Genomic DNA, 25450 nt, shown 5'->3' with positions numbered 1-25450 from the left:
TGTTTTTTAATAAAAACAACCATTCCACCCCACCCCTGCTTGTGCTGCATGTCGGCAGGACACCTAGGGAGCCAGCAGCACCCAGGGACAGCACCTGGAGGGCAGCAGGAGGGGTGCTCAGCGCCAGGCTGAGGCCGGGGGCTGCAGCGGCTGGGGTGCGGTGCAGCCCCAGGGCCAGCTGGAGCAGAGCCCTTGCTGCAGCCTCTCACCCCCCAGGGAGGCAGCGAGCGGTGAGCTGGTGCTGGGTGTAGAGACCATGCCAGGATGGCACCCAAGAGGAGAATAAAGGACAGGCTAGGGCTTTTCTTCCACTTGGCTGGGGCTCACTCCTTCTTTCCGAAGAACTTCTTGAAGACAGATTTGTTCTTGGGACGAGGGGGGCCAGGGGTCTTCTCTCCCAGTGTGTCCCGTGGGCTCCCCGGCTGGGCCACAAAGGAGTGGCAGCGTGCCCGGGGCACGGCCGGTGCTTGCTCGCCAATGTAGAGTGTGACTGAGTAGCTGCTCCCGGCTTCCAGAGACTCCTTGGGCACAGCCACTGGGGCAATCTTCTGGTAGGTGGCTGCAAGAGGGAGCAGTCAGTGGGGAGGGCAGGGTGCCAGCAAGTGCTGCTGGCCCCCCAGAGCCCTCCTCGAGTGGGAGGCTGCAGCCCAGGGCACGAGGATGCGGGAGCTGGTGGGTGCTGGAGCAGCATCGCACCTGTCCTTGGGTGTCTGTGGGGACAGACAGTGGACTGGTGCCACCTCCTGGCAGTGACAACGAAACCAAGGCCGTACCTGAGGTGAAGGAGTAGGACCTCCTCTTGTTGGCCACGAACCCGTAGTCGTCTTCATGGCAGCTGTTGTCCCATATCCCGGGGGACCCCCTGGGTGACCACTGCTGCTGCCTGTGCCCGGCCCTAGGAGCATCCTCTGAAGCAGAATGGAGACAGGTCAAGAGGCAAGGCCACCACAGGACAGCCCTGTGTCAGCCCCAAAGAGGACAGGTAAATGCGTGGTTATCCCAGTATGCCAGAAAGCAAAGGGAGGTAAGTGGCCCTTCCACCAACTCTATTCCTGGGCACAGGGCCCTGGGACTCCTGGCCCAGACACCACCAAGTTCGACTGACATATAGTCTTCAGCTTCCCTCAGTCGGTTCCCTTGCAGCTCTCTGGGTTGAGAATAGGAGTCAGGGGACAGCAGGAGCCCAGTCAGGCAGGAAAGTCACCTGCTGATGCCACAGCCTCATCGACTGAGCCATCCTGGCTGCCCAGAGGCCGCTGCAGCCAGGCTTTTGAGCGGGGTAGCACCACGATCTCCTGGCTCTTGGTTGCAACCTGATGATGTCCCTGGAGGTGGGAGCTCCCAGGGCTGGAGACCTTGCTGAAACTGGAAGGTAGCAGATATTTAGCAAACCAGACTGGCCCACCAATGCCCTGCTGAAGCAGCACACAATGGCAAGCATGGGAGAGATTTGTGACAATGAGACCTGGCTAGCCGGCTCCTGGCTACTCACCCCCCAGCACTGCCGGTGCCCTCGACATGCTGTGCTGCCGCCTGGAAGTAGTCCACTTCGGGGAAACCTGGGGGCACAGCAAACATCCTGCTGCATGCCAGCAGCACACAAGACCATCCCATAGAACCAGCCCCAGCTCTGGGTGCCTGTGCTACATGGCTGGCCCCTCCAACCTCCTGCTGGAGCGCCTGCTCTTGGTCCTGCCAGCCAGCCAGCCTAGGATTTCATGGTGGGGCCTGAACCCTATTGGGTAAGGGTACAGCAGCAGAAAGACCTCAGTATTAAAGTCTCCTTGCCTGGAGGGCAGGCAAAGGGTTTCCAGGTCCCACAGAGGAGACAGAAGAAGATCAAGGCGCAATTATAATTTTCCTGACACTGGATTTTTGCTGCTGAGGCTCCACTGACGTCAGTTGTGCTATTCCTGATTTATAACTGTGTATGTGGTGTGAAAACAAAGCCTCCAAATCCTGCCTTGCAGAGAACTGCTGTTCCCAAGGCAGGTTAGGAAGATGCATAAATCAGAAACAGTGCTGTGCTGCTTCTCTTCTAACCCCCCATGTGTCAGAGGGCTCAGCAGGGACTGCACATCCATGGTAACTGCATATAGCTGGGCCCCTGATCTGCCAGCAAGGGATGCTCACCTGAGTTTTGCTGCAGCTTGGAGACCCATTCATTCATGAGGGGCTGGGAGGGGGCCCTCAGGAGGTACTCAGAGCCATCCCGCAGCCTGCAGTGGGAGAACAGTTCAGCAATGAGACAGATGTGGGGTACAGATACCACAGCCCCCACCAGCCTGGAAAAGAAGGAAAGCAGGTGAGAAAGAAAGAAGGAAATCCTCATCTAAGCACTGGACTGATCTGGCCCTGGGCAAGGGTGCTGGTACATGTTTGTCCCAGCAGGGACACATTAGGGAGGGCTGTGGCTATAATGCCCTGGCTGCCTTGGGTTGGGGTGACTCACTGAAGCCTGAAGCAGTTGGTCTTCTTGGTGTATTCGGCATCTGGGGTGCAGACTGCTCCAGAGAGGTTCAGGGGAAGAGCCACCACAGAGCTCTGCAGCACAGGGAACAGCAACAGCAGGGTTGGCAGGTTCTGCCCTACCTGGCCACCAGCCCCCTACCCTGCTGCCAGCCCCCTCCCAGGTCACCCTGCTCTCCCCCAATGCACCTTGAGGCTGTCCCTGCGGTCCTGGTAGAAGCACAGTGTCTGCCGCATCAGTACGGCGTGAAAGAGGCTCCAGGCCCGGCAGTTGGCCTGTGGAATGCAAGCAAGGGACAGCTGTGATGCCAACATGTTTGGGAGAAGAGCAGTCCCCTGCCACTCAAAATGCACCCCAGCCCCTGTGGGCTCTGCCCTCCCAGCACGGCCAGCAGCACTGCCATTGTAGTGCCAGGAGCATCCCTGGCTTCACTCCTGCCCCAAAACCTGGATGCCCCTGATGTGTCCCAGAATCCCAGTCCCAAAGGAGCCCCATGGCCATGCCTGTACCTTCCTCCCTCCTGTCTGCAACACGTGCTTCCTTTCCAGCGTCCCCTCCATCATCTGAAACTCCGTCTTACTAGGAGGGCCCTGCAAAGAGACAGGGGGTGAGTGAAGCAGTGCTGGGGTTGGAGGTGCCAGCTCAGTCCCCAGGCATCTGACCCAGGGAGCATCTGACCCATCTAGCAGGCAATGCCAAGGGGGGAATGGGACAACAGGAAAAATTTTCTGTGCCTGAGCAGGTTCTGGACTGTTTGTAGGCTTTTGGGGTGAAGTGCTGCCTTGCTAAGGCTGAGGGCTGGTGTGGGAACGTGTGCTGCAGAGACCCCCAAATTCATCACCTAGCTCTTCCCTGCCCCACCAGCTGAAGCAAAGGGGCCACCAGAGTTGGGAGGTCTCCAAACACAGGTCACATTTCTGGAGCAGGTAACCCAGCTGCTGCCTGGGGTGTCCCCAGACCCCTGCCTGACCCTGAGGGAGAGCCCCTGGCCCGCAGCTCTCACCTTGCTGCCCTCTCTCTCCTCTTCCCCATGCTTCTGCTGATCCCAGGTGCCAGGGCCATCCAAGGGGGTTGCGGACACTGGTGCCTCCACGCAGGGGGACACCTCATGTCTGCTGGGGCTGCCACCACTGCTGTGCCCCGCACCGGGGCTCTTCTCTCCAGATGGGCTGTGGAGGAGCCGGGCAGCAGTGGGGAGGGTGAACTTGGCCACTAGCACATTGTTGGCAGACGACAGGATGAGAGGCCCGCTGGCACTGGCATCAGGGCTGGGCAGGCTGCCTGCCCCACTCCCTGGCCGGTGGTGGGCATGGCTGCCTGCTGGCAGGCTGGGTGCCCGCTGCTTGCCCACCCCATCCCAGATGGCCTGCAGCTCCTCCTCCTCTTCCTCAAACTGCCTGTGGGCAGGGTGGCAAACCTCCCCAGAGCCCAACACGGGGCTGGGGGCCTGGGGGGACCCCAGAGCCCACTCAAAAACAGAGCGCTGGTTGGGGGTGGGTGGGGAAGCCAGGGACCCTCCGGGCTGGCCACTGCTGGCTGCCCATTGTGCACAGGCAGTGGTGGCAACAGCTCCTGCCCTTACAGGGATGCTGGCAGGGGATGGCCCGACCTCTAGCCATGCTGCTTCACGATGCTTGGCCCTGCTGGGGCTGCCATCCTGGCCCAGCCGGGCAACCAGCTTGCCCCCCTCCTTCCCCACCCTCTCATGCAGTACACTGACACGGGATGGCTGGCTTGGCCTGAAGTCCGGGAGGTCTTTACCAGCGCTGCCAGGGCACTGCGAGCTCCAGTGCTCCTCCCCAGCACAGTGTGCCTTTTGCTGGCTGTAGCTGGGGTTGAAGCTCACCTCCTCGAACCATGTTCCTTGCTCACTTTTAGGGGACATCCCCAGCCCCTTGCTGGGCCCCTGGGGACTGTGCCCATCCACATCTACCTCCTCCTGCCATCCAGCCCCACGCTTGCCTGTGGGCTCCTGTGGCCTCACCCCCCTGCCCTGCCTCTGCTCCTGCCCCTCCGCCTCTTCCCACCATGTTGCAGCCCCTCGGTGGCAGCCCAGGACCACTGTGTCCTGGGGTAGGTCCAGGCTGAGCACGGAGCCCAGGGAAAGGCGTGGGCACATGGTTTTCAGGTCAGGGAGGTGGGGGTCCCGAGGGGCCACCCCGCACTCAGCATCGATATCCCGCACCAGTGGGTTTCTGACGTAGAGCAGCAACTCCCCGAGTGGGGGTCCAGCCGTGGCTGCCCCCGGCTCCCCCTTCCTCCGGCCACACTTCTGAGGCCACGTGTTGCTGGGGCCATGGTGCTCCTCGGGCGTGGGCTGCAGGGAGCCGGTGCCCATGATGCCCTGCAGTGTCAGCAGACGGGCCTGCTCAGCCCGCTCGCGCCGCTGCAGACTGTTGAAGAGGGAGCCGGCCCCAGCCTTGGGCAGGGTGTGGGAGGCAGGTGGTATCCCGCCACTGGATGCCGGAGGGCGGTGGGCAGGTGGCCGCTTGGTGCTGGAGGTTTTGCCGGCCTCCACCTGTGCCTGGGGACACAGAGAAGGAGAGAGGGGTGACCGCTGTGGCCAGAGCCTCCACCATCCCACGCTGACTGCTCCCTCTCCATGGTGTGACTGGGCAATCAGGGAGCCAGGGGGCACAGGCAGCCAAAAACACTCAGCAGTGGCAGAACTGGGAGTGGCATGGCTTCACCTCAGCCCCCGAGGGCTGCTCCCACCTCAGTGCAGGCAGGGAAGAAGGAGGGAGAGGAATCCCTGCCTGGGATGGAGTCCCCCAGGTGTGGTGCAGCGGGGGCTGCCTGTGCTCTCCCCCAGCACCACTGCCCTCCAGGCCACCACTTTCGGGTGGTTACTGAGACAACAGTCACTGCTGCCCATTCCTGCCACCCCTGCATGCCCCCAGGCAGCAGAACAGGCAAATGCAAGGGCCGGGGCTGAGCACAGCCCCTTCCCCTCACCTTCCCTGCAGACACCCTCTCCAGACCAGCTGCAGCCTCTCTCCTGGGTTTCCACAGATGCCAGGATGAAAACAAAGGGCTTTGCCTGCAGGAGCTGGAGCAGTGTCCCTCTGTACCCCTCAGATTGCAGGGTGCCCACTACCAAAACCCTCCTGGCAGCTCGGCAGCCCGTTGTCCTGCCTTGATGCCCTCTGGCCTCTCTGGCCCCCTGCCCTCCCCCTTGGGCTACTCAGCCTGGCTGCATGGGGGCCTGACTGCCTCTGGGACTCATCACACACAGGCCTTCGTGCAGGCTCTGCAGTAACAAACATGCAAACTCCAACAAAATACCAGGCTTCCAGCCCCAGAGTTACAAGCCATGCAATCTGGAGTGAGCTCCCCCCAGAACATGCACCCTCACATCCACCCTTGCCCGCTTCACTCAGCTGCATAAGGGACTGCTGCTGTCCCCCAGCAACAGAGCAGGGAGGCTCTCCAACTGGCTGCTAGTTTGCAGTGCCTCCCATGGCCAACAAAACCACTTACTCAGGGGACCGAACTGTGGCCGGGCCCATCTGAGCCCCTTCCTGTCATGTCCCAGTATCCACACTCAGCCCACCACACTGGGAGCATTTCCCCTCTCTCGAGGGACCACTGCTGGCAAGGCACAGTGGCATGGCTAGGAGGGTTGGTAGCTGGGGGGTCCACGCCATGCAGCCACTCTGCCCGGCATGCAGCCTCCCCCAGGAAAGTTACCTCTTCCACTGGCTGGTGAGGCGGCTTTCTCTTTCGCTTTAAACTACCCCAAGTGTCTCCTAAAAGCCCCTGGCAACGCTTCCAAAAGGTTTTACAGCCTGAGGGTTTAGCGGTGGGGAGCTGAGCAGGGGGGAAGAGAGAGACACAGAGAGTTGAGGGCAGAGTGGGCAAAGAGCCACAGCAAGAGAGCGCAGGCAAAGGGGGTGGTGCAAGCTAGTCCTCAACCCTTGGGCATTGCTCAGCATCAGCACAGCCAAAGGTCCCTCTCCTGAGACTGACAGAGCCCCAACAGATCGCTTTGGAAATGGCTGGGGCTGGGGTCCCAGCATGGGGGCTACCCTACAGCCCTCAAAGCCTCCCAGTTTGCATGAGGGCACAGCTCCAGGGAGCTGCCCTGACTGCACAGCAGTGGCCGGCCCTGAGACAGGCACTGGATGCTCACCCATGGCTCTGCCAAAGCTGCCTACCATCCCCTACGTACCGTCCGCAGCATCTCCTGCCCTGGCTGCTCGCTGCCAGCCACCGGTTGCACCTTCTTCTTCTCGCCCTTCTTGCCGATACTGAGGATGAGGTTGACTGTCCCCCCCAGCCCGCCAGGGCCCCGCGGTGGCAGCAGCAGCGTGGAGGTTTCAGCAGGATCCCAGATGACAGTCTCTTTGTGAGGTCCCACACTGTGGGGTGTTGAGCTGCTGGGGTCCCCCCAGCTCTGCTCCACTCCCGATGGGGCATCTGAGAGGGGTGATGCCGGCGAGGACATGGCCATTCCTGCTGGCAGCTGTGGCTCTGATCTTTGCATGGGCTCGAGGAGGGAGCAGGGGGTGAACTCCACTGGGCTGTGGATGTTCTCCAGATGGGGCTGAGCACATGAGGCATGCTGGTCCTGGCGAGAGGGAATGTGGAGGAAGGGCTGCTGGGGCCAGGCACTTTCTCAGGACAATCTTCACTTTGTCCTGCCTGAACCCCAGGGAGTCCCACAGGTATTGCCACACATCCCTCCCCACTTCTGCACCACCCACTCTGTCTACTGCCTCTGTGACCCTCAGCCTTGAGGCTGGTCCTGCTCCCCAACAGTCTCAATGGGGCTGGGTACTCACTTGGCCAGTGGAGGACGTGTCTGATGGGCTCTCCAGGACCCTTCTGTCCTCCTGCTTGCTCCTTGGGTCCCGCTGGTGCCTCTGTGCTCTCCAGCGCACCAGCACCCAGCCCAGCATGCTCTGTAGCTCCTCCAAGCGCTCCTTTATCTAAGAGGAGGAGAGATGCTGGACAGCTTGCAAGGACTCCTGGCCCAGGGATACTGGCCCTACCTCACTATGGAGCAATTTAGGAGATTTTTGGCAGCAGGATACCGTCTGTCATGTCATCTCAGATCTCAGCATCCATTAATGGCTGAGTGAAACCCCTTCCTGCCCTGAGCTGCCCTGGGGATGCATGGCCAGCCCTGTACCACTCACTGGGGCTCTTCACCCACACCTTGCTTCTCGTCCTGGGACTGTCCCCAGAGGATTTTGGAGGGTGCCGAGGGTTTCCCCAACCCTATTTCTTCTGTCCTTACTGTTGCGCTCAGGTAGTGCTCCTCAGACACCAGCTGCTTCCCCGATGCTGCCAGTGCCTCAAATTCCTTGATCTTCCCTTCAATCCTCCTCTCCAGCTCCTCACACGGAGTCTCCAAGAGGCCATGGCTGCTTGGACTTTCAGAGAAGATCTGAGCCCGTGTGTCCTCCGTCCAGGAGCTGTAGGCACATGAAAGACAGGCTGAGGAACAACCTACCACCTCCTCAGCCCTTCCGGCCCCAGGGAAGCCATTCCCATGCTCAGGGATGGCTGGAAGCAGCTCACTGGGGTATCACAGCAAGTCTGGTGACATAGGGCAAGTTGCTGTGGGGCTGCACCACAGCAGGCAGCCCTGGCACAGCTCTTCATTCCAGGTTCCCCATAGTCTTGCCTGGCTGCAGCACTGACTCTGCCCATGTACTTGCCAGCAGCCCATGCTCCGGCAACGTCATGCTCTCACCAGCTCCCTCCCAACCACCACAGAGACAGCCCCAACAGCTCATTGCCACTTACATCATGGCTAAGTAATCCTTGAAGAAGTGCCGCAGCTGGCTGGCCTGCTGCACATGGACCCGGGTCTCCCGCAGCAAGTCCTGCAGCCCTGCCCAGGCCTGCAACGTCCCCTGCACCTCCTGGCTGACGGGACACAGCCGAGCAGGGCAGAGCTCTTGCAAGCGGGCAGCTGCCCTCTCCAGCTCCTCCAGCTGCCCCTGCAGGGTCTCTGACACTGCACGCTAAAGATCACAAGGTAGAAAAGGTTCAGGTTGCCTCCAACCCCTCTGCACACAGGCTGGACTCCCCTCTGTTCTGGGATGCAGGGATGGATGGGAGGATGGAGGGGAGGGTGGAGGAGAGCGTGGAGGGGAGCATGCTGGCACAGGGGCTGCAGGGAGCAGGCAGAGCCACCCTCAGCGGGGAGGATGGGCAGAGCGAAAGGCTGCTTGGTTTCCCCGCTCTGCTCGCATGAGTCACCTCCCCACTGGCGGGAAGATGAGCGAGGTGCTGGCAGCCGGGTGCTGGCAGCCAGGCGCTGGCACACGGGACCTGATGCAAGTTCCCTCCCCTCGCCTTGCCTGGCAGAGGGGAGTGGAGTGGGGCAGGGCTCAGCTCCGCTGGAAAATTCCAGCCCAGCCTGCCGCAGTATGCCAAGGCTTACGACACCTGGGCCCCTGGGGCCAACGCCTCCCCAGGATGGCCCCAGCCAGCTGGGACACATCCCCACCACGGGCATGGCTAGCCACGGTGCTCCTCAGGTCTCACCTCCATCTCCTGCTGCCGGTTTAGCAAGCCCTGCAGCCCCTGGAGGTCCTTCTCGCTCTTCACTGTGGTGAAGCCACTTTCTGCTTGGGCAGTGTCTCTAGCCAGAGCCTCGGCTCTGCATCGAAGGGCCTCCAGGCGTGGGGACACCTCTGCCACCTGGATGGAAGGGGTGGAGGAAAAGAGATGAGCCCTGGTGTGGGACCCCCTCCACCACCACTCACCACGCAGCCTCAGCCCACCCCAGCCTGGGGGCACCCTGCTATGTACCTGCAAAAGGGCAGGGAGCACCAGCCACAGGAGGGACACCAGCCTCACACAGCGGTCCCTGTATATCTCAACACCCCCATGTCCCAGTGGGACTAGCCGAGGTGCATTCCGTGTCCCAACTAGTCACATGTCCAGCTGCAGGTGGACCACCCAACTGCATCTCTAGACACACCACCTCAATCCCTTACCAGGCGCTCCAGGCTCTCTGTCTCTGCAGCCACCTCCATGACCCGTTCCCTCTCCTTCACTGCATCGTTCAGCATCTCCACGGCCTCCTGCAGCTCTCCCAAAGGGTGGCTCATGTCCTCGCTGCTCAGCAGCTGCCCGGCCTGGGCTGAGAGCAGGGGAAAAGACCCCTGCAAGCTGCAATGGCTGCTCCCTGGCTGAAGCCAACAGAAACACTGGGCATGAGGGAGATGTGTAGTGACCCCCCAGGCAGCTGGGCCAGAGTGGGGCACCCATGGGGTCTCCCTGCAGCCACAGACCAACTCTGGGCCAGTCCCAGGTGCTTGGTGATCTCAAGGGATGCCTGGCCCCGCTGCTCACCACTGCAGGTTCCTGCTGGCTCCGTGCCTCCTCCTCTTGCAAGTCCTGCAGGAACTCAGACAGCACTAGGGAGTCACGCAGGTCTGCTGCCCGGCGCCGCAAGGCTGCCTGCACGTGTGCCAACCTGTGCAGACAGGTGCCTGTCAAAGGTGCCAGCAGCCTCTTCACCCCCTTGGGGCGAGCACCCTCCTCCCAGATCACCCGGGGATCAAAGAGGAGGAACCTTCCCCCTGGACTCACTTCTCCTCCACCATCTCCACCTTCCTCTGCATCTTCCTTGCTCCCTCATGCTCGGCAGGTGGCTTGCCCGCTGCCTCCTCCCGCAGTGCCTGGAGCTTGAGGCCGCACAGCACCAGCTGCCTCTCCAGCTGGCCCGTCTCCTCCAGGTCCTGCCGCAGCTCCACCGGGCTTCTCATGGCGGCTGGCTCCAAGAGTGACCCAGCCACAGACTGCAGCCACCGCTCGGCCCGGTCCAGCTCCCCCACCAGCTTCAGTGACTGTGGGGACGGCAGGGAGCCTATCAGCCCAGCTCTGAGCCACCCAGGGGAGGCAGGAGACATGCTGCCACCAGACTGTGGGTACCTGGGGTACTGGCCGCTTGGGCAGCACGGTTGGAGCAATGAGGCCAGCCGGAGATGCCGCTGCCAATACTGCAGCTCCCATCCCTGTGGGCACCAGCCTCACTTGTCGATACCCAGCAAGCTGCTGCGATCAGGGCATGCCCCTGTTCCCACCCCAGCCCTGCTTCCATGTACCTTATCAATTTCCCGCAGCACAGCGCCGTTCTCCTGGTGCTTCCTCTGCAGGTCCTCCCACAGCTCCCCCAGCTCCCGCAGCATGGTCTCTACCTGTGGGCTCCCCGTGGGCCCCATCAGCATCGGCCCCCCCTGGGAGGTAGGGAGGGTGGTTAGGATAGGCCCTACCTTGTGTACCCCTTCACCCCACACTCGAGGGGGCTCACCTGGAGCACAGCCCTGGTGCCGAGGTCCAGGGGATCCCGCTGCGTCTGTGCTGCCTCCAGGCTCTCAACATCCTCTGCTGGACACGGGGGGACTCCAGGACCCATGCTATCCTTTGGCAGGGACACAGTCTGCTGAGGAGCCGGGAGACATGGTGCATTAGTGCCCAGACCAGGGACGGGTGTGAGTGCACAAACATGCATGCCCATAAGCAGTGGGAGGGGGTTGGGAAGGGGGTCCCCCTCGACACTGGTTCGCTTGGTTGGGCTGGGAGCAAAAGGGGCTCTTGGGGAGACATTACCGTGTTCGCTGCCCGACAGACGTCCTGTACCCGGGCGTCTGGCTGCTGTATCCCCCACTCAGACTCTGCCTCTCTTCTCCTTCTGCAGAGAGAGGGTTAGTCAGGACTGCAAGGTCCCCCCTCGCACAGGGGATCCCCATCCCCTTCAACGACATCTCACTCTCCACAGCCACCTCCATGAGCTGGTACCTTTTGCTGTCCCCACCATGAAGAGGCTGCCCTGCCGCTGGGGAGCCAGGGCTGCTCTCCTTGCCTGTCCTGTGCTCCACCATCTTCCCCGGCATGTCCTTCAGCACCTATGGCACAAAGGCTCCCATTCCTCCTTTGCCAGCCCAAAGCACACATTGCTTTGCCCTGGGCTTGGCACTTATCATCTCCTGTAAGCAGTGGAGCCGGGTCACATGCATGCTCAGCTTGGGCTCTGCCCAACTTCCAAACTTCCCATAAGCTCCCCTGTCTTCCTGAGGCAGAGGTGCTGGAGATGCCTGGAGGAAGGCAGTGCTCACCATGCTCCCAGGACCTCTCACCCATTTGTCTTTTGCTTCCTTTCCTATGGCTCCACGGCCACTATCGTCTCCTTGGGGTGCCACATTTGGAGCCACAGCTTCGCCTGCCAGGGAACTGCTTCCCAGCGCTGGAGCCTTCTCTGTCCTGGGAAAGGGGCACAAGGAAGGTCCAGGAGCACAGAGGATTGAGGAAAGAGCAACCTTAAGTGGAGCTGATACCCCAGAGATCTTGCCAGGGACCAACCCAGGTCTTTCTCCTCTGTCCTCTGGCTCCAGCACTGGGGGATCAGGGTTGAGACCCTGGGGCTCCTGACAGGCTGTGCCCTACCTCAGCACCTGCTGGAGCTGTGCCCAGCTCTCCTTGATGTCTCGGTGCTTGGGGGTGACTCGGGCTGCCAGGCTGGGCTGCAGGCTGAGGAGCTGGGACACGGTCACATCCAGCATCTGGACAAAAGAGAATAGCCAGGGAGTGATGACAAGACTGGCCAGGGACGAGCCACTGTGACCATAGTGCAAGTGCATGATGGCTACCCACCACCAGCTCAGCCGGGGCAGGAGAGGCAGTGAGTGCAAAGTCTGGTCCCTCACTGCACCCAGGGAGGCTCCCCTGACCATCACACAGCTGTGGCCACCCCACGCAGCTGTGGGTGCCCACTAAGCCCCCAACCCTGCTGGTGCCAGCACTGACCTGGGAAGACACACATCTCCCCTCTGTTGGGATGCATCCCCAGGGCTCTGAGGATGAGACAGTGCCTTGCACTTACCATCACCTGGCTGGCTAAGTCCCTGACATCCCGATCCCGGCATGGATCGCCCTCTCCTGGCTTCCCTACACCGCAGATGCTCCTCTGCTGTAAGAAGAGGCTGCAGTCAGCAGCGGGAGAAGGATGGGACCCTGCCCTCAGGTCCAGCAGAAAAGGATGCTGCAAAGCTGCGCTTGCCACTCTGGCTCCCCTTCTTATACCAGTCTCCATCCCCCAGCTCTCTCCTCAAGCCCCAGGCTGAGGGTACTGGGACCACAGCAGCCCCCACACAGGGAATGAGTGTGGCGTGCTGCCCACCCAGTTTCGCTCTGGCCATGCAACAGCCTTGCACCGGGCTGACCCTGACTCCAGTGCTGGTACCTTGGTGTGGATGGCCCCGAGCAGGGTATCTGCTTGCTGGAGGAAGGCAGCCACCTCCAGAGCCAGCTGCAGAGCCTCATGGTGCTCCTTCAGGGTCCCCTGCAGCCGCAGCCACCTGTGCAGGTGGAAGGAGGGGGGGAATGACGGGCAGCTCATGCCCCTCATGGGGAGCTCTGCAGAGCTGGGGCAAGGGGAAGCAGGAGGGAGGATCAGGGGGTCCTTTCCAGTCCATCTGCTCCCTGTGCCCGGCTCGCCCTTGCTCAGCCCATGCATCCTCTGCTCACGTTTTGTTGAGGTGCTTGCGCCGGGCTGAGATGCTCCTGCTCTCACTTTTGCCTTGTTTCTCCAGCTTCTGGGCCAGGCTATTCAGCTCTTTGTGCAGACTCTGGAACTGCTGCTCTTCCTGGCCCAGGCAGAGAGATAGACATCAAGCATCCTCCCTCAGGGACCTGTGCCATGCTCCAGCCTTGTGGGGTTTGGGGTCCCCGGCACGCCAGCAGCCCCCCCAGCAGCCTCTTACCTGCTTCAAGTCAAGAATGCGGCGGGTGAGCTGGATCTTGTCTGGGCTTTCCTGCAGGAGGGCTGCCAGGGAGGGCTTCTCCTCCTGGGCCAGGGGAGGGTGTGAGAAGGCAGGGGGACAGCCAGCCTGTCTCCCTCCCCAGACCGCGCTCCCTGCACCCCACACCTTGTGCCTGATCCATGCCTCCAGCTGCTCAGCTTTCTTGTTGAAGTCCTGCAGGCTCCGCAGCCCCCCCAGGGCTTTGCTCTGGCTGGCGGCCGTCTGCTTCAGGAGCTTCCACTGGTCCCGCAGGGCCAGCAGCTGCCGCCGCACTGCCTCAGCGCTGGGGCTTGCCCGCCACATCAGTTGCTCACCCATCTGTGGGGCCAAGAGACCCACACTCAGCATCAGGGGCTCCCAGAACCCTCCACTGCAGAGAGCCCAGGGACATGTGTGCTGCAGGGAATGGGAGCTGTGCCGCCACCTGGCTTCACCTGGTTGAGCTTTATCAGCGTGTTCTCAAAATCCTTCATATCCCGCTGTAGGGTTTGAGCCACCTCCTCCCAGTCCTGGAGGTCACAGCCATCCTTCAGGTCCCGCAGCTTGCCTCGCACCCAGCTCTCTGCCTGCAACATGGAAAGAGCCAAGTGGCTGGGTGCTTTCTGCCAGAGCCCTGAGGACACAGTTTGGGGACCCAAACCTCTCTGAAGCCACGACAGTGACTGGAGGGCACGCTTTTGGCTGACAACCCGTTTGCTCCAAGCACCAACAGGCCAGCAAAGGGGTTCAGGACAGCATTGGTGGCAATGGGGGTGGGAAGGCAAGCAGCATCCTGCTTCCTTCCAGCTTCTGCCCCAGCCCACCAGGAGAAGCCAAGCCCCGCCCCAGGCAGGCTATACCAGGGGGTCTCTGTGCAGTACATCCCTGCACATAGCATTTCTGCTTGCACCCTGCTCCCTGTTGTGCCTGTGCGCCCCCCCCACCTCCAAGTATGGCATGGAAGCAGCCCCCCCATGCCATCACCATTCCCATGCCACTGGGGAGGGACAAGGGCTGGGAGGAGGAGGAGGATGGGGGATGGGAGGAGCTTGCACACGTGGGGAGGAAGCAGGGCCCTGGTGCGGGCTGACCCCCTCTCCCCAGGGCCGACAGCCAGGGAGAGGAGGCCAAACATGATCTCATGCCACAACCACGGCTCTGCTCGGGGCCGGGAGTTCAGCCCTCCCCGCCATGCACCCCACCCCACAGCTCACATGAAAGGCTGCCGGTGTCCTCCCACCCTGCTCCCCACACAGCCCCCTCGGCTGGCCTCACCTGCATCATCTCCCGGTTGAACTGGGCTACCAGAGGGCTCAGGTCGAGGAGGGGGACTGCTCCCGTGCCGCTTCGCCCACTGCATCTTGGCGCCACGACCGGCTCTTTGCCCTTGGGGGTCTCTTTCCGGGGTGATGACACTGGGGATCCTGCCAGCTGGGGCAGGCAGCAGTGGGGGAGGTCAGCATGCTGTCCCAGGGAGCCCTCCCCATCACCTCCCAGGAGCATTTTGGAAACCCAGATAAAGTATGTCAGCCTGCCTCATCACCGATCCCACTCCTTCACTGACATATTTAGGGTTCTCTACCAGCACCCCGAGGCACAGCTCCCCTCTACCAAGGCCATGCTGGTGGCTTTTGCAGACCTGGCAGAGAGTTTCCAGGCTGTCCCTCAGCCCTGGGTCACTCCAGGCTGGTGGGATGGCACCCAGCATTTGGGCTGGTCCCCATGCTCACTTTGGAGGCAGATGCGGCACTCACTACCCGTCCAGCCTGAGGCTGCACATCCCTGCGAGGAGCATTCATGTCTGCAGAATCTATTTAGTGTCACTCCAGGGGACACCACCAGGGAACAGGATGGGGGCGGGCCATGGGGCAGGTCCCCAATAAACTCAGCCTGCCACTCCTTCAAGGGCACCCAGAGACACCCATCCCAAGTGAGCAGTGGCAGGGGGGAGAAAGCACAGTATCTTCCCCGGAACTCAGCCTCGTGGTCGGCTGGCGCTGATGAAACCGTCTGTCAGGGCTCCAGCTCTGCCGGGGGTGACGGCGAAGGTCAGCCAGTGAAAGCACTGGCCTCCTTCCAAGCTCAGCCCCGGGCCCAGCTGCAGGCATCCCAGGGGACGGCACAGCTGCCCCGGGCACTCACTTCCCACCCTGCTGCCCAGGGACAGGGACCTGACTGCCCACTAACTGCTGGCAAACAGGAGTCTGAGCATCTCAGGAGAAACCTGAAGGCGCAGGGTACACTCTCTCACTAGGCAGAAATTACTACTGGGGCCAGCCTGAGGCAGCCCTCCCTCCCCAACGGGGCTGAGTGCAAGTTGCCCTGCGGGGTCCCAGCCACCCCCGAGCCAGTTAGGGAGCAATCTCTTGGGAGCCTGTGGAGCAGCGGGGTTCGGGCAACTGTTTCAGGCTCTCTAAGCACTCTGGCATGTGCTGCCCTGCTGACGGCATGGGAGTTGCTTTTCAAAGCCTTTCTGCCTAACCACAAGAACTACAGAAATCCTCTGCCTTTTTTTTTTTTTTTTTTTTTTTTTTTTTTTTTTTTTTTTTTAAATAGCAACACAGATTCTCAGGCCCCCCCGCAACTCTGCTATCTTCAGCCTCTTGACACAGCCTGGGCTGGAGGAGCCTGTAATCCGGCTCCCCTGGAAGCGCTAAAACCTCTGAGTGCTGGCCTGGGGGCTGACCCCTCACCCCATCATGCCCAGCTTGTCCCCTTGCTCATTTAAAGTGGTGAGGCTCCATCCGCGCCCAGGTAGACCACCAGCAGCTGCCCTCACTTGCTCAGCCCCAAGCTGTGCCCCTGGGTCAGACACTCATAAATGGTGAGGGCAGGGGAGACCTACCGCATAGAAGGGGGAACCTCTGTCCACTGGAGAGCAGAAAACACCAGCCCGGGGACTCCCAGCCTCCTGCTGCTTGTCCTCCGCATCCACATCCTTCCTGACAAAGACCTAGACATGGGAAGAGACAGTCATGAGCCTGGAAGTGCTCAACGGTCCCAGCAGTCGAGGAGACAGAGAAGCGTGCACCCACCTCCCCTGCCCTGGGCCAGAGGAGGCTGCTGGCGGTACTCAGACACTGCTTGCCTGAGCTCTTGCCCATCCCTCCTTATGCATCCAGGCCAGGTCCTCCAAGCTTCACCCACAGCTCCTGCTATGTGTTCAGCAAGTGGCAAGAGCTCCTAAGATTGCTTTGCTCAGCACCTTCTCCATTTTAGCTTCCACACCTCCCACCTTTTTCCCCTTGAATTGTCTCCAAAGCCAGCAGAAACCCATCTGGTTGTCACTGGCTCCTGGTTGTCTAAGGATGCTCAGGTTCAGACCCCCTACACTCCTCCAGGTCAGCAGGGCAAAGGTGCGAGGGCACAAGAGGACATTAACTCCACTGGCACAAACTTGCATCCTCTCAGCTGCTGATCCCTGTCCTCGGCCTGGCTGGGAGGCAAGAGTTAAGGGGGCAGCTGGGTAACAGGGAAGGGCTCCAGCAGATGGGGCAGGGTGGGAGCTGGAGAGGCAGGAGGAAGGAAGTCCAGGAGCTGCAGCCAGGCACAGAGAGGAGGTCCAGGATGAACTCCGCATTACCTTATCCTTAATGGAGCCCAGCTCCAGTAGGAGAGGTGCGTGGGACTGCTTGGATCATGCACAAGGGCGGTCATTCTCATCCTCTACAGATGTATCTTTTCTTGGGCTGTTGGATGCAGCAGGCCAATTTCAGGACTTCCTTCCACTCCCTTCCCGGGGCCACCCTGCTGCCTCTGTAACAGCCGTCCAAGCGTGCACAGGGTAACACAAGGTGGTGGGCAACATGTGCTGCCCTGACACCCCCTCCTCGCAACAAACAGGGTGGTGGATCAGCCAGAGCCAAATCCAGCCCACCACTGCTTGGACCACTCCAGACTGGGGACAGTGTCTAAGGGGGAACCAACCCAGGCAAAGCAGGACTCCCTCCCTGCACAGAAAGTGCTTTCCTACTGACTCTGCAGGACTGCAGAAAAGTCCCAATGTGGATGGCAGCTCCCAGCACTAGAGCTGCTGCCACCAGAAAGGCTCAGAGCCCCACAAACAGCTCAACAACCCTATAACCCCTGGGAGAACACCACCACCGGGCCTTTCCAGGGGCCTGCAAAGCCCAGCTGGTGGCTGCAGAGGACGACCACCATACCACGGCATCTTATTCTGAGCAGGAAGAGGGGGCAGGGAGCAAGGCTGAGTCACGGCCCGGCAGGCACAGTGAGAGCTCAGTGTGTCTGTCAGGAGGGTGCCAGAAGGAGAAGGCACCCCCCTGCCTGACCACAGGGCCAAGAGATTTGGATGCCCGTTTAGGAAATGGTGGGGAGCTAAATGTGAAGTGCTTACGAGGCATAAGACCCTAGGAAGCCCCTCTTTTGGGCAGCTGTATCCCATGCCAGGTGCAGCCTGTGAGCCACCCCCAGGGCTCAGCCGTGGGAGACAAGCCTGCAGGTGACACAGGAGCTTTATTTAAAGTCCCCATCTCACGATCTGTCAGCTGCAGGAAAACAGGGCTGCTGGCACAAGGATGACTTCATCCTTCCTACAGAGCTGCTCCACCGGGACTGCCCCCCCTCCCCAGTCCCTCCGTCCAGAGCTGGGTCCTCGCTCGGGCAAAACAACAAACTCTCACATCAACCCAAGCTGGGAGGAGGAGCGGTGCCTTCCTTGGCACCCATGAGGTGCTGTGCTAACCAGTCTCAAGACCCCAGGCTTCACAACATGAGCAAATCCACATGTGAAACAAGAATAGTGGCCTCAGCTGCTTCCTCTGCTTCTTTCTCTCATTAAAAGAAAAATTAATGCAGCACACAGACTCGCCATGTTCACATAGAAGAATAGGTGCCAATGACTTCCCACAAGCAAGAGGTCAGACCATCCTGGAGGAGTCCCCCATTCCTACAGGGCGGGAGCAAGGGGCAGACCCAGCCACAACACTTGAGAAAGGCCTTCTGTGCCCTGTCTGGGGAACAGTGTTCCCTCCTCTCCTCCAGCTGCCATCCTGCTCAACATACACTTTCCCCCGTACCCTGGCTCTCTCTCTCCCTCTCCAAGCTCCATCTTGCAGCCTGTCCCCCCTCCCCATCCTGCTCCACCCCCCCATGCTGTACAGGCAGGAGGGGCTGATCCTGGCAGCCTCCAAAGAGTCCCACGGCTTGTGTCCCTACCTTATATGAAAGAGGGGAGTCCTCGTTGCGATGCCCCTTGGGCTGCGCAGACTCCAGCCGCCCAGCAAGGAGCCGCCTGCGTGCCGGAGGAAGCGGCAGCTCTTGTGAGGCCGTGCCTGGCCTTTATTGGCAATGAAGACGGGGGTTTTGGCAGTGGACTGTTGCGGCTCTCCCTAGTGCTATCCCGCTGGGAAACCAGCTGTTGTGGGTCAGGGTTAAATCTCAAGGAGTTCCTGCCTGTTCTTGCCAGCAACGGCGAGGTCTCTGAGCTGCCGTCCGCCCCATCCCAGCCACACAGGGGGTCTTCTGGCCTCCAGGACTGACAGATTTGGACCCCCGTGCCTGCTAGTGCTCAGACCTTGAGGGTGGGGTGCCAGGAGCCCTGGGTCCTGCTCCTAGCCTTGTCCTGGCTGTGCACGGCTGTGTGGCCCTTCATGAGTCACTTCCCTCCTCCCAGGCTCGGTTTCCCCTCCGGTAAACGGGAGAGCAAGTTCCCAGCTTCCCGCACACAACTGCATCATCGCGGGCATCCCGAGACCTGAGCCTCCACAGCTCGGGCTCTGGGGCTGAGCAATTCTGGGTCACCTTAGCCTTAGCGAAAGCTTATCACCAGCTCGCCCGCAAAAACCTCCGGCCCCTCCAGCCTGACGGTACAGAGAAGTGGGGGGGGGAGGGGGGAAGGGGGGGAGAGGAGGAAAAGCAACTACCCCAGGAGCGAGTGCTGCCTGGGGCGCGTGGGGAGAAGGCAGCACCCGAGCGCAGTGCTCGGGGGCGCCCGCACCTCGCTGGGAGCGGGGGACGGGGGGGCTGCTTGGGCAAGGCTCGGGGGAGAAGTTGTGGGGGGACGACCTCTTCCCCTGGTCACTCTTACCCTCCTTGGGATCCTTCCCGCTGCGGGACACACTGCTCAGCCCTTTCTCTTGGAGGAGCCCGTGCTGCTCAGCTCCCCCCACCTGGACCTGCCACCAGCCCAAATGGCAGGAACAGCTCCAAGAGCAAGAGACAACAACAAAACCCAGCTGCCCATTTAAATGCCCCCTCCTCCCAGGCCAGACACATGCTCCCTGTAAGCGATACTGCTCCTCAGCCCAGGACCCCATTTGTCAGGGTGGCAGCGCCGGGGGAAGAAGGGGGGTGAGGGAGGAATAACATCTGCTCGCCACAGAAATGTGGGCTGGCAGGACAGGGTCCTGTTTCACTGCAAGTCTTCGCTGAAGCCCCTGAGCAGGCAGCCGGGTCCAAAATATGCTTGCCAGTCATTCTCCACCAGTGCCAGCAATTGTCATCCTGCTCCGGCAAGGGGTCAGGAATGCAGACTAGGAGGACGGCCAAGGAGAGCCGGCAAGGGATGCCCCAGGGCACGAAGCACCAAGGAACAGATGGGCACTCCCCTGCGGGAAGAGCTGTGAGCTGGCTCCGCCGGGGGCTCCCGAGCTGGCTGGTAACCAGTGTCCCACACTTTCCAGCTGTGTTCCCAAGCCGAGCCTGCTTGGGGCAAGCAGCCAGGGCCCTGCAGACCAGGGGAGCACAAGCTAGCCAGGGTGAGGGTGCCGGCAGGAAGGTCCATGGGTCACGTCTGTGCCTTTCCGCTTCCTGCAAATAACCTTTGTTTTGTTCCTGGTGGCTGTCTGGCTTCATTTCCTTCCCTTGTTGTTCCCTTTAAAAACCCTGCCAAGGCCCTACTCTTGGCTCCCACTCAAGCAGAATTTAGGAGAATGAACAGTCACAAGGGACCGAAATCTACTGCTCTGTCTCCCACCCTGCCTGATGGAAGCTGTCCCCTGCCCAGCAAGTCCCATCCAAGGGCGGTTAGTTCAGCCAGGGTGACCTTTCCCAGCCCCGTGGATTCCTCTCGGGGAGCCAGCCATGGATGAGGAAAGCAGGCTGGCCGTGCCTCAGCACAGAGACACCATGTGCTGAAACCAGAAATGGCTCCTCAACGGCTCAGCTCCAGGCCCGGGAGCTGCAAGGACCAGAGCTGACGTCAGCCCCTTGGGACTGGCCTCCCGGAGGCTCCCGGAGCCTCCCGGGCTCTGGGTCTTCCGCGGTCAGTGGGCTTCAGTACAGCCACACCAGGGCGTGGGAAGAGTTCAGGTGAAGCAAGCAGGAGCCAAAGCTTTGCTGCAGCTCTGTCAGGGTTTTACACTTCCCTGGGAGGGAGCTTCTCCCCTTTTATCAGGGAGGCAGTGGGTGCAGTGCTTGGCCTGCTCTTGTGACTCCGGAGTTCACTGTGCTGCAACTGACCCTGGGTAAGTGGCTGCATTGCTCAGTGCCTCGATTTCCTCATCAGTACAACCTCAGCGGGAATGTCCCTTCCCTGTGCAGAGAGTCCTCGCAGCATCCTGCCTCTGAGCACTCTGGGGACCACTGGGATGAAAAGTGCAGTGTCCCAGCTCAGCGGTAGTGATGGCAGTGATGGAGGGGAGCGGAGATCTTATTCCCCAGGAAGCCTTGCCTATTCCTAGGAAAAGCTGTGCCTGAGCCAAGGGAACTGCCTGTCCTTCCCTGCTTGCTGGGGAACCCTGTCCTTCTGTCCCACGGGGAAAGGGAGGTGCCAGCTGTGTGCAGAGGTATTACAGCACATTCCTGGGGGCATTGTGTCTGAGCGCTACATGGCAAAGATACACAAGGTGTGGGGGGCTGGAAAATCCCTTGGGAACAAAGGGGCTTCAGTGTGTGGCCTCTGCAGAAACCTGCTCCTTCCCCGGCAGCAAGGACAGGTAACAGCAGGAGGGATTATCTTGGTGTAAGAGCCAGATGCTTGCAACACCCAGCACAGGGCGGAGAGTGGGGCAGGGCTCATTTGCCAAGCTCTTGGGACTCATAAAGAGGCAGATTTTTGTCTCTGCCAAAAATGCAGAGATGTTGCTGAGCTGCTTTCCCCATCTGGAATGTCAGGGGCTTTAGCCTTCCTTCACAGTTGGGCCAAAGCACAGCCCAAGGAGGTGGAAGAACTTAACCCTGCTCTGGTGAGTCAGGCACAGAGCTGGGAAGAGGAGGCAACCTTGAGAGAAAACAAAATCCCCCCAGTATCTAATTCCAAACGTAAGATTTAGGATGCTGGAGTCCTGTGTGCCCATGTGTTCCCTGGCCCAAGGCGTGTAGAGTCTTGCTGTAACCTCTCTGATCCACAGACAACTTTCTGCACCTGCATCCACTGCTCACTCTCTCTCTCAACTCTTTTTCTTGCCTATCCATCCCTCTTCACCGAGGGGCTCAAAATTCCTCACCAGGTAGCTGGCTTCTTTTTTGCCAGGTACTTTTTGAGGCTGCTTCCTTTCAAGTGTCCATTTTCTTTACCATACCAATTGCATAACCAAGTATCCCCTATTTAATTGCAAGGGAGGGCTGGGATCCACTTCCAGAGCCCAAACAGGGACCATATACCCCTCTGTAGCACTTATTTCTCTCAGGTGGTCAGTTAGCAGCTGTACATCAGCAAACAAGGAGCAGGAGATGCCCCTGTGTGGCATGAGGTGGATGTGGGGTCCCAGAAAGCCTGCGGATGGAGCACTGCTAGTGATGGGAGAGCAGGACTGGAAGAATCCCAGCTGCAGGAGCTGTCTTGAGGGTGGTGGCAGGACTGTGCAGAGCTGTCCTCTTCTCCCTGCCATCCTGTCCCAAAGCCCATCCCTTTCCTTCTTGCTACTGAGCAGGGGTGAGCTCACAGCCCACACATCCTCTGGGCAGATCCCTGGGCTGGAGCCAGCCAGTGCTTCTGTCTCCTCTGGGAGAGGACAGCATGCTGGGAGGCCACCTCGGGGGGGGGCACTGTTGGAGGGTCAGGGGTGTGGGACACGCCAGCCTTTGGGCAGGACGTGGCTGTGCTACCTCCTGCTATGACCCATCTTGGTCACTGCTGCGCGTCAGTGAAGGGAAGGCCTTCTGAGCAGCCCTATGTCCCATCAGCTGACAAAGCTGGCATGGGCTTTGTGAGTGAGTCAGATCCCTGGCCTTTGCCTGATGAGCAACCTGCCATCACCTAAGCCTGCTCCTAAGCCAGCATCTCACTGCTTCGCTGGAGGCCAAGACCCTCATGTTACCTCAGAGGCAGGTGCAGGGGACAGAGCGACCGTTGGCACCTGCCAATGCTTAAAGCGGCTGTTGCACGGTTAAGAGTCCAGAGGATTGAGCAGGGAGCAGGGATGCTGGGGAGAAGGGCATGGCCCTCAGGGATCTCTTCCACAAGGTATGCGAGATTTGCTGCAAATCTTGCTCTGGGCATAGCACTGGGAGCTAACGGAAATGGTGGGGGAGGAGGATGAGAGGCAGCCGAGAGTCTGTCCTTTGAGGCATTTGGCAAGGACCCCAGAGGGTGTTGGTGGTGGGAACACTGGTGGCACCCAAGCACCCGGCCCCATGCAGGAGGAACACAAGCCATTGCCTGCTGGGGAGGGATGTAAGTACTATAAATAGTTTGCTTAACACACCATGGCCAGGCCCTGGAAAGCCCCGGCCCAAGCACATTCCCTGTTGCTGGCGCTGAGATGGCAGCTGTTGAAAAAGGCCAAATCCAGCAGCTGCTTCCCGGTGCTCTTAGCCCCCACCATGTGCCCCCAACCCTCCCCCGGTCCCCTTGCAGGGTGGCTGAAGCCATGGCATCCCCTGGCACGGGTGCCGAGGCTCGCCAAGGAGGTGCCAGCTCTGCGCTGGTGTTGGTGCTGCTGCCCAGGCCAGTGGTGACTGCAGGATGCTCCCAGCACCTGGCTGCTGGTGCTGGAGGGGTGAGGATGGGGAGGGCGTTTTCCTCCCCGACAGCCCTTGCAGCAGCAGGGACACCGCTGAGCCTGGCCGGGAGCTGCGAGGCCATGCTGGTGGCAGCTGTTGTCCACGCACGTGCCCTCAGCTGTGGCTTTCTCCAGCCCTGGCTCAGGATGCTGATCTGGGCCACGGCCCCTCACACAAAGGCCCCTTGTGCCACGGGACTGACATTCCTGCAGCCACAGCCCTGGGGCAGAGCAAAGCACAGCCGAGGGGGAGAAAGGGCCAGAGCCCGGCTGCTGGGGCAGCTGGTGGGGCCAGGTGGGGACAGGCTGCGGTCCTGCCTCACCACCATGCCTGGAGGATGGACATGAGCAGGTGGGAGAGGGGGTACTCCAGGATGGGCAGGCAGTGCTGGGCTGCAGGAAGCTAGGGCACAGGGCGTGAGAAGAGATGCCATGATGCTGGAGTGCAGGAGTAGTGGTGCTGTGCACCCATGGGTGCTGCCTGCCCACCTTGTGCACTCCCACCCAAGGCAGACATGTGGAGTAGGCATGGGAAAGGCGGGAGTGGGCTGGCTGGTGCCCATCGTGAGACAAACTCAAAGCTAATAGCAGTTTTGGCCACATCTGGCCCCCAGCTCCTCTTGTTCCTCACCTTATGCCAGCATTTAAGGACTCTGCTGGGCCTCCTCCTTGTTCCATTTGCAATGAGGGGGATGAGCCAGGCTACTCTTTGTGGCTTTAGCTGACAGCCGGGGACCCCCCCTGCCTGCGGACCCCCTGACGACACCAGTCTGCCAGCTGCTGGGGCCAACGAGGGAGGGGATCTGCCAGCTGGCGCCCAGAGGGAGGAGGGAGGGAAGGGGCTTCTGGTAAGGCTATGCCTGGGGGCACCTGTCATCCCAAAGCCAGGGTGTCACCCTGCCCTACAATCGAGCCTCTGTGTGTGTGACGAGGCCCTGCAGCTGGGACAGTGATGACAGCTCTGCTTGCTTGCCCCTGTGTCCTGTCCTCACCTGAGCCTTTGTTTCCCAGGGGCTTTGGAGTTGCACGGAGGAGCAGGGAGCCCAGGCTGGCAAGCTGCAAGGTACTCCCACCCCACGGGGGGCAGCTCAGTTCACAGATAGCCAAGAGCCAAGCACAAGTAGCCCACCTCCATCCAGCCCTGCAGAGCCTCTGGAGGGCAGCCTGGGGAGGCAGATGGGGGACTGCTTCCTCCTACAGTTGCACTTCAGTAACCCTCCATGCTCTCATCCAGGTTGGCTTGCCCCAGAGCTGGGTGCTGAGGGGAGACCAGTCCCAGAGAGCTAGACTGGCACAGAAGGCACCCACATGAGGGATATTAAGATGCCAGGAAGGTTAAAGTGCACAAGAGCACTCCTCTTCCAAATGCTGAGCACCTCTGGGACCATCTGGGCTGTGGTGCCCTGCTGGGCTTTCAGTAAGGGGCAGGATGAACACGCTGACTGAGTCCTGCTCCGAGCCACAAAGTGAAAAGTCCCACTACCCAGTCCTCCACTGTCACTTTCCTGGAAAATTTTTGCCTCCAGCTGAAGCCTGCATGACTTCAAAGCAGGAGAAAGCACTGACCACCCACAGCTCCTACCCAGGGTCACATACCTCATGTGGTCCCTTCCAGGGTCCAGAGCTCCAGGCTGCCCTCCACTCCCACCCATTCCACGGTTAACTCCATTGTATCCAAGCGGACCCTCTTTCCCCTCCCCAAGACTCCTTTCTTTAAGAGCAGACCCCGGCTCTGCTACTAGCAGAGGAGACCTTGTGGCAAGGAGCCAGCTGGGACAGCAAACCATGACCAATGTTAATCCACCCTCCTTCAGTCGCTGGCAAGGTGGGGGCATGCCAAGTTTAAACTGCTTCAGCCACTTGCATGGCAGAGGCACTCAGTGGTGCCCTGGGGAGGCCTTTGGGACACCGTGGCTGCACCCACTTTCCTGGGGCACAGGCTGGGGTAAAGGTGCCCTGGTCACCATCCCAGCCCAGCACTAACACACTCCTCCCACCTCCACCAGGGACCAAGCACTGGCTTGAAAAATCCCTGGGATAACTGAACAGCCCCGCTAACAGCATGCTGCTTGCTCTCACTTAAAGAGCAGTGCTTCCTTACACTTAGCACATGGTGCTGCCCCTTTGTGTTGGCGTTAGAACCTCCCTGCAAGAAGAGGTGAGTTTTATAAAATCCTAGGGGATATGGACCCCTCCATCCCCACAGCAAGACCTGTACCTGGTGGTGCTCCTCTACCCCAGACTGGGCAAGCAGCATGCCTTGGGCTTGGCTCCGCATCTCATCTCCCCAGCCCAGACCATGGCAAGTGGAGGGAGGATGCGACGCTCAAGTC

The 25450-nt window shown here is 60.5% G+C and overlaps 1 protein-coding gene across 1 annotated transcript; it reads right to left on the bottom strand.

The window, feature by feature from the left end:
- On the bottom strand, window positions 1-24769 carry LOC113477923. The gene is made up of 34 exons (XM_026844607.1): window positions 24714-24769; window positions 18391-18511; window positions 16796-16840; window positions 16058-16165; window positions 14488-14643; window positions 13668-13799; window positions 13360-13551; window positions 13195-13278; window positions 12959-13077; window positions 12675-12789; window positions 12315-12401; window positions 11879-11994; window positions 11551-11695; window positions 11234-11340; window positions 11045-11126; window positions 10746-10877; window positions 10540-10671; window positions 10025-10281; window positions 9785-9908; window positions 9427-9621; window positions 8972-9127; window positions 8225-8445; window positions 7713-7890; window positions 7255-7401; window positions 6642-7040; window positions 3474-4994; window positions 2980-3060; window positions 2659-2745; window positions 2453-2544; window positions 2134-2219; window positions 1493-1559; window positions 1205-1365; window positions 774-908; window positions 1-559 (listed from the first exon to the last, which is right to left on the bottom strand). The coding sequence occupies exons 1-34, from the start codon at window positions 24767-24769 to the stop codon at window positions 324-326; spliced, it is 6072 nt and encodes a 2023-aa protein (XP_026700408.1). The 3' UTR covers window positions 1-323.
- Window positions 24770-25450: the final 681 nt, after the last annotated feature.

The sequence above is a fragment of the Athene cunicularia genome, assembly GCF_003259725.1.
Source record: "Athene cunicularia isolate RWA chromosome 3 unlocalized genomic scaffold, athCun1 chr3_part1, whole genome shotgun sequence".
NCBI lineage: Eukaryota > Metazoa > Chordata > Aves > Strigiformes > Strigidae > Athene > Athene cunicularia.
This window is presented reverse-complemented; position numbering and strand designations above follow the sequence as displayed.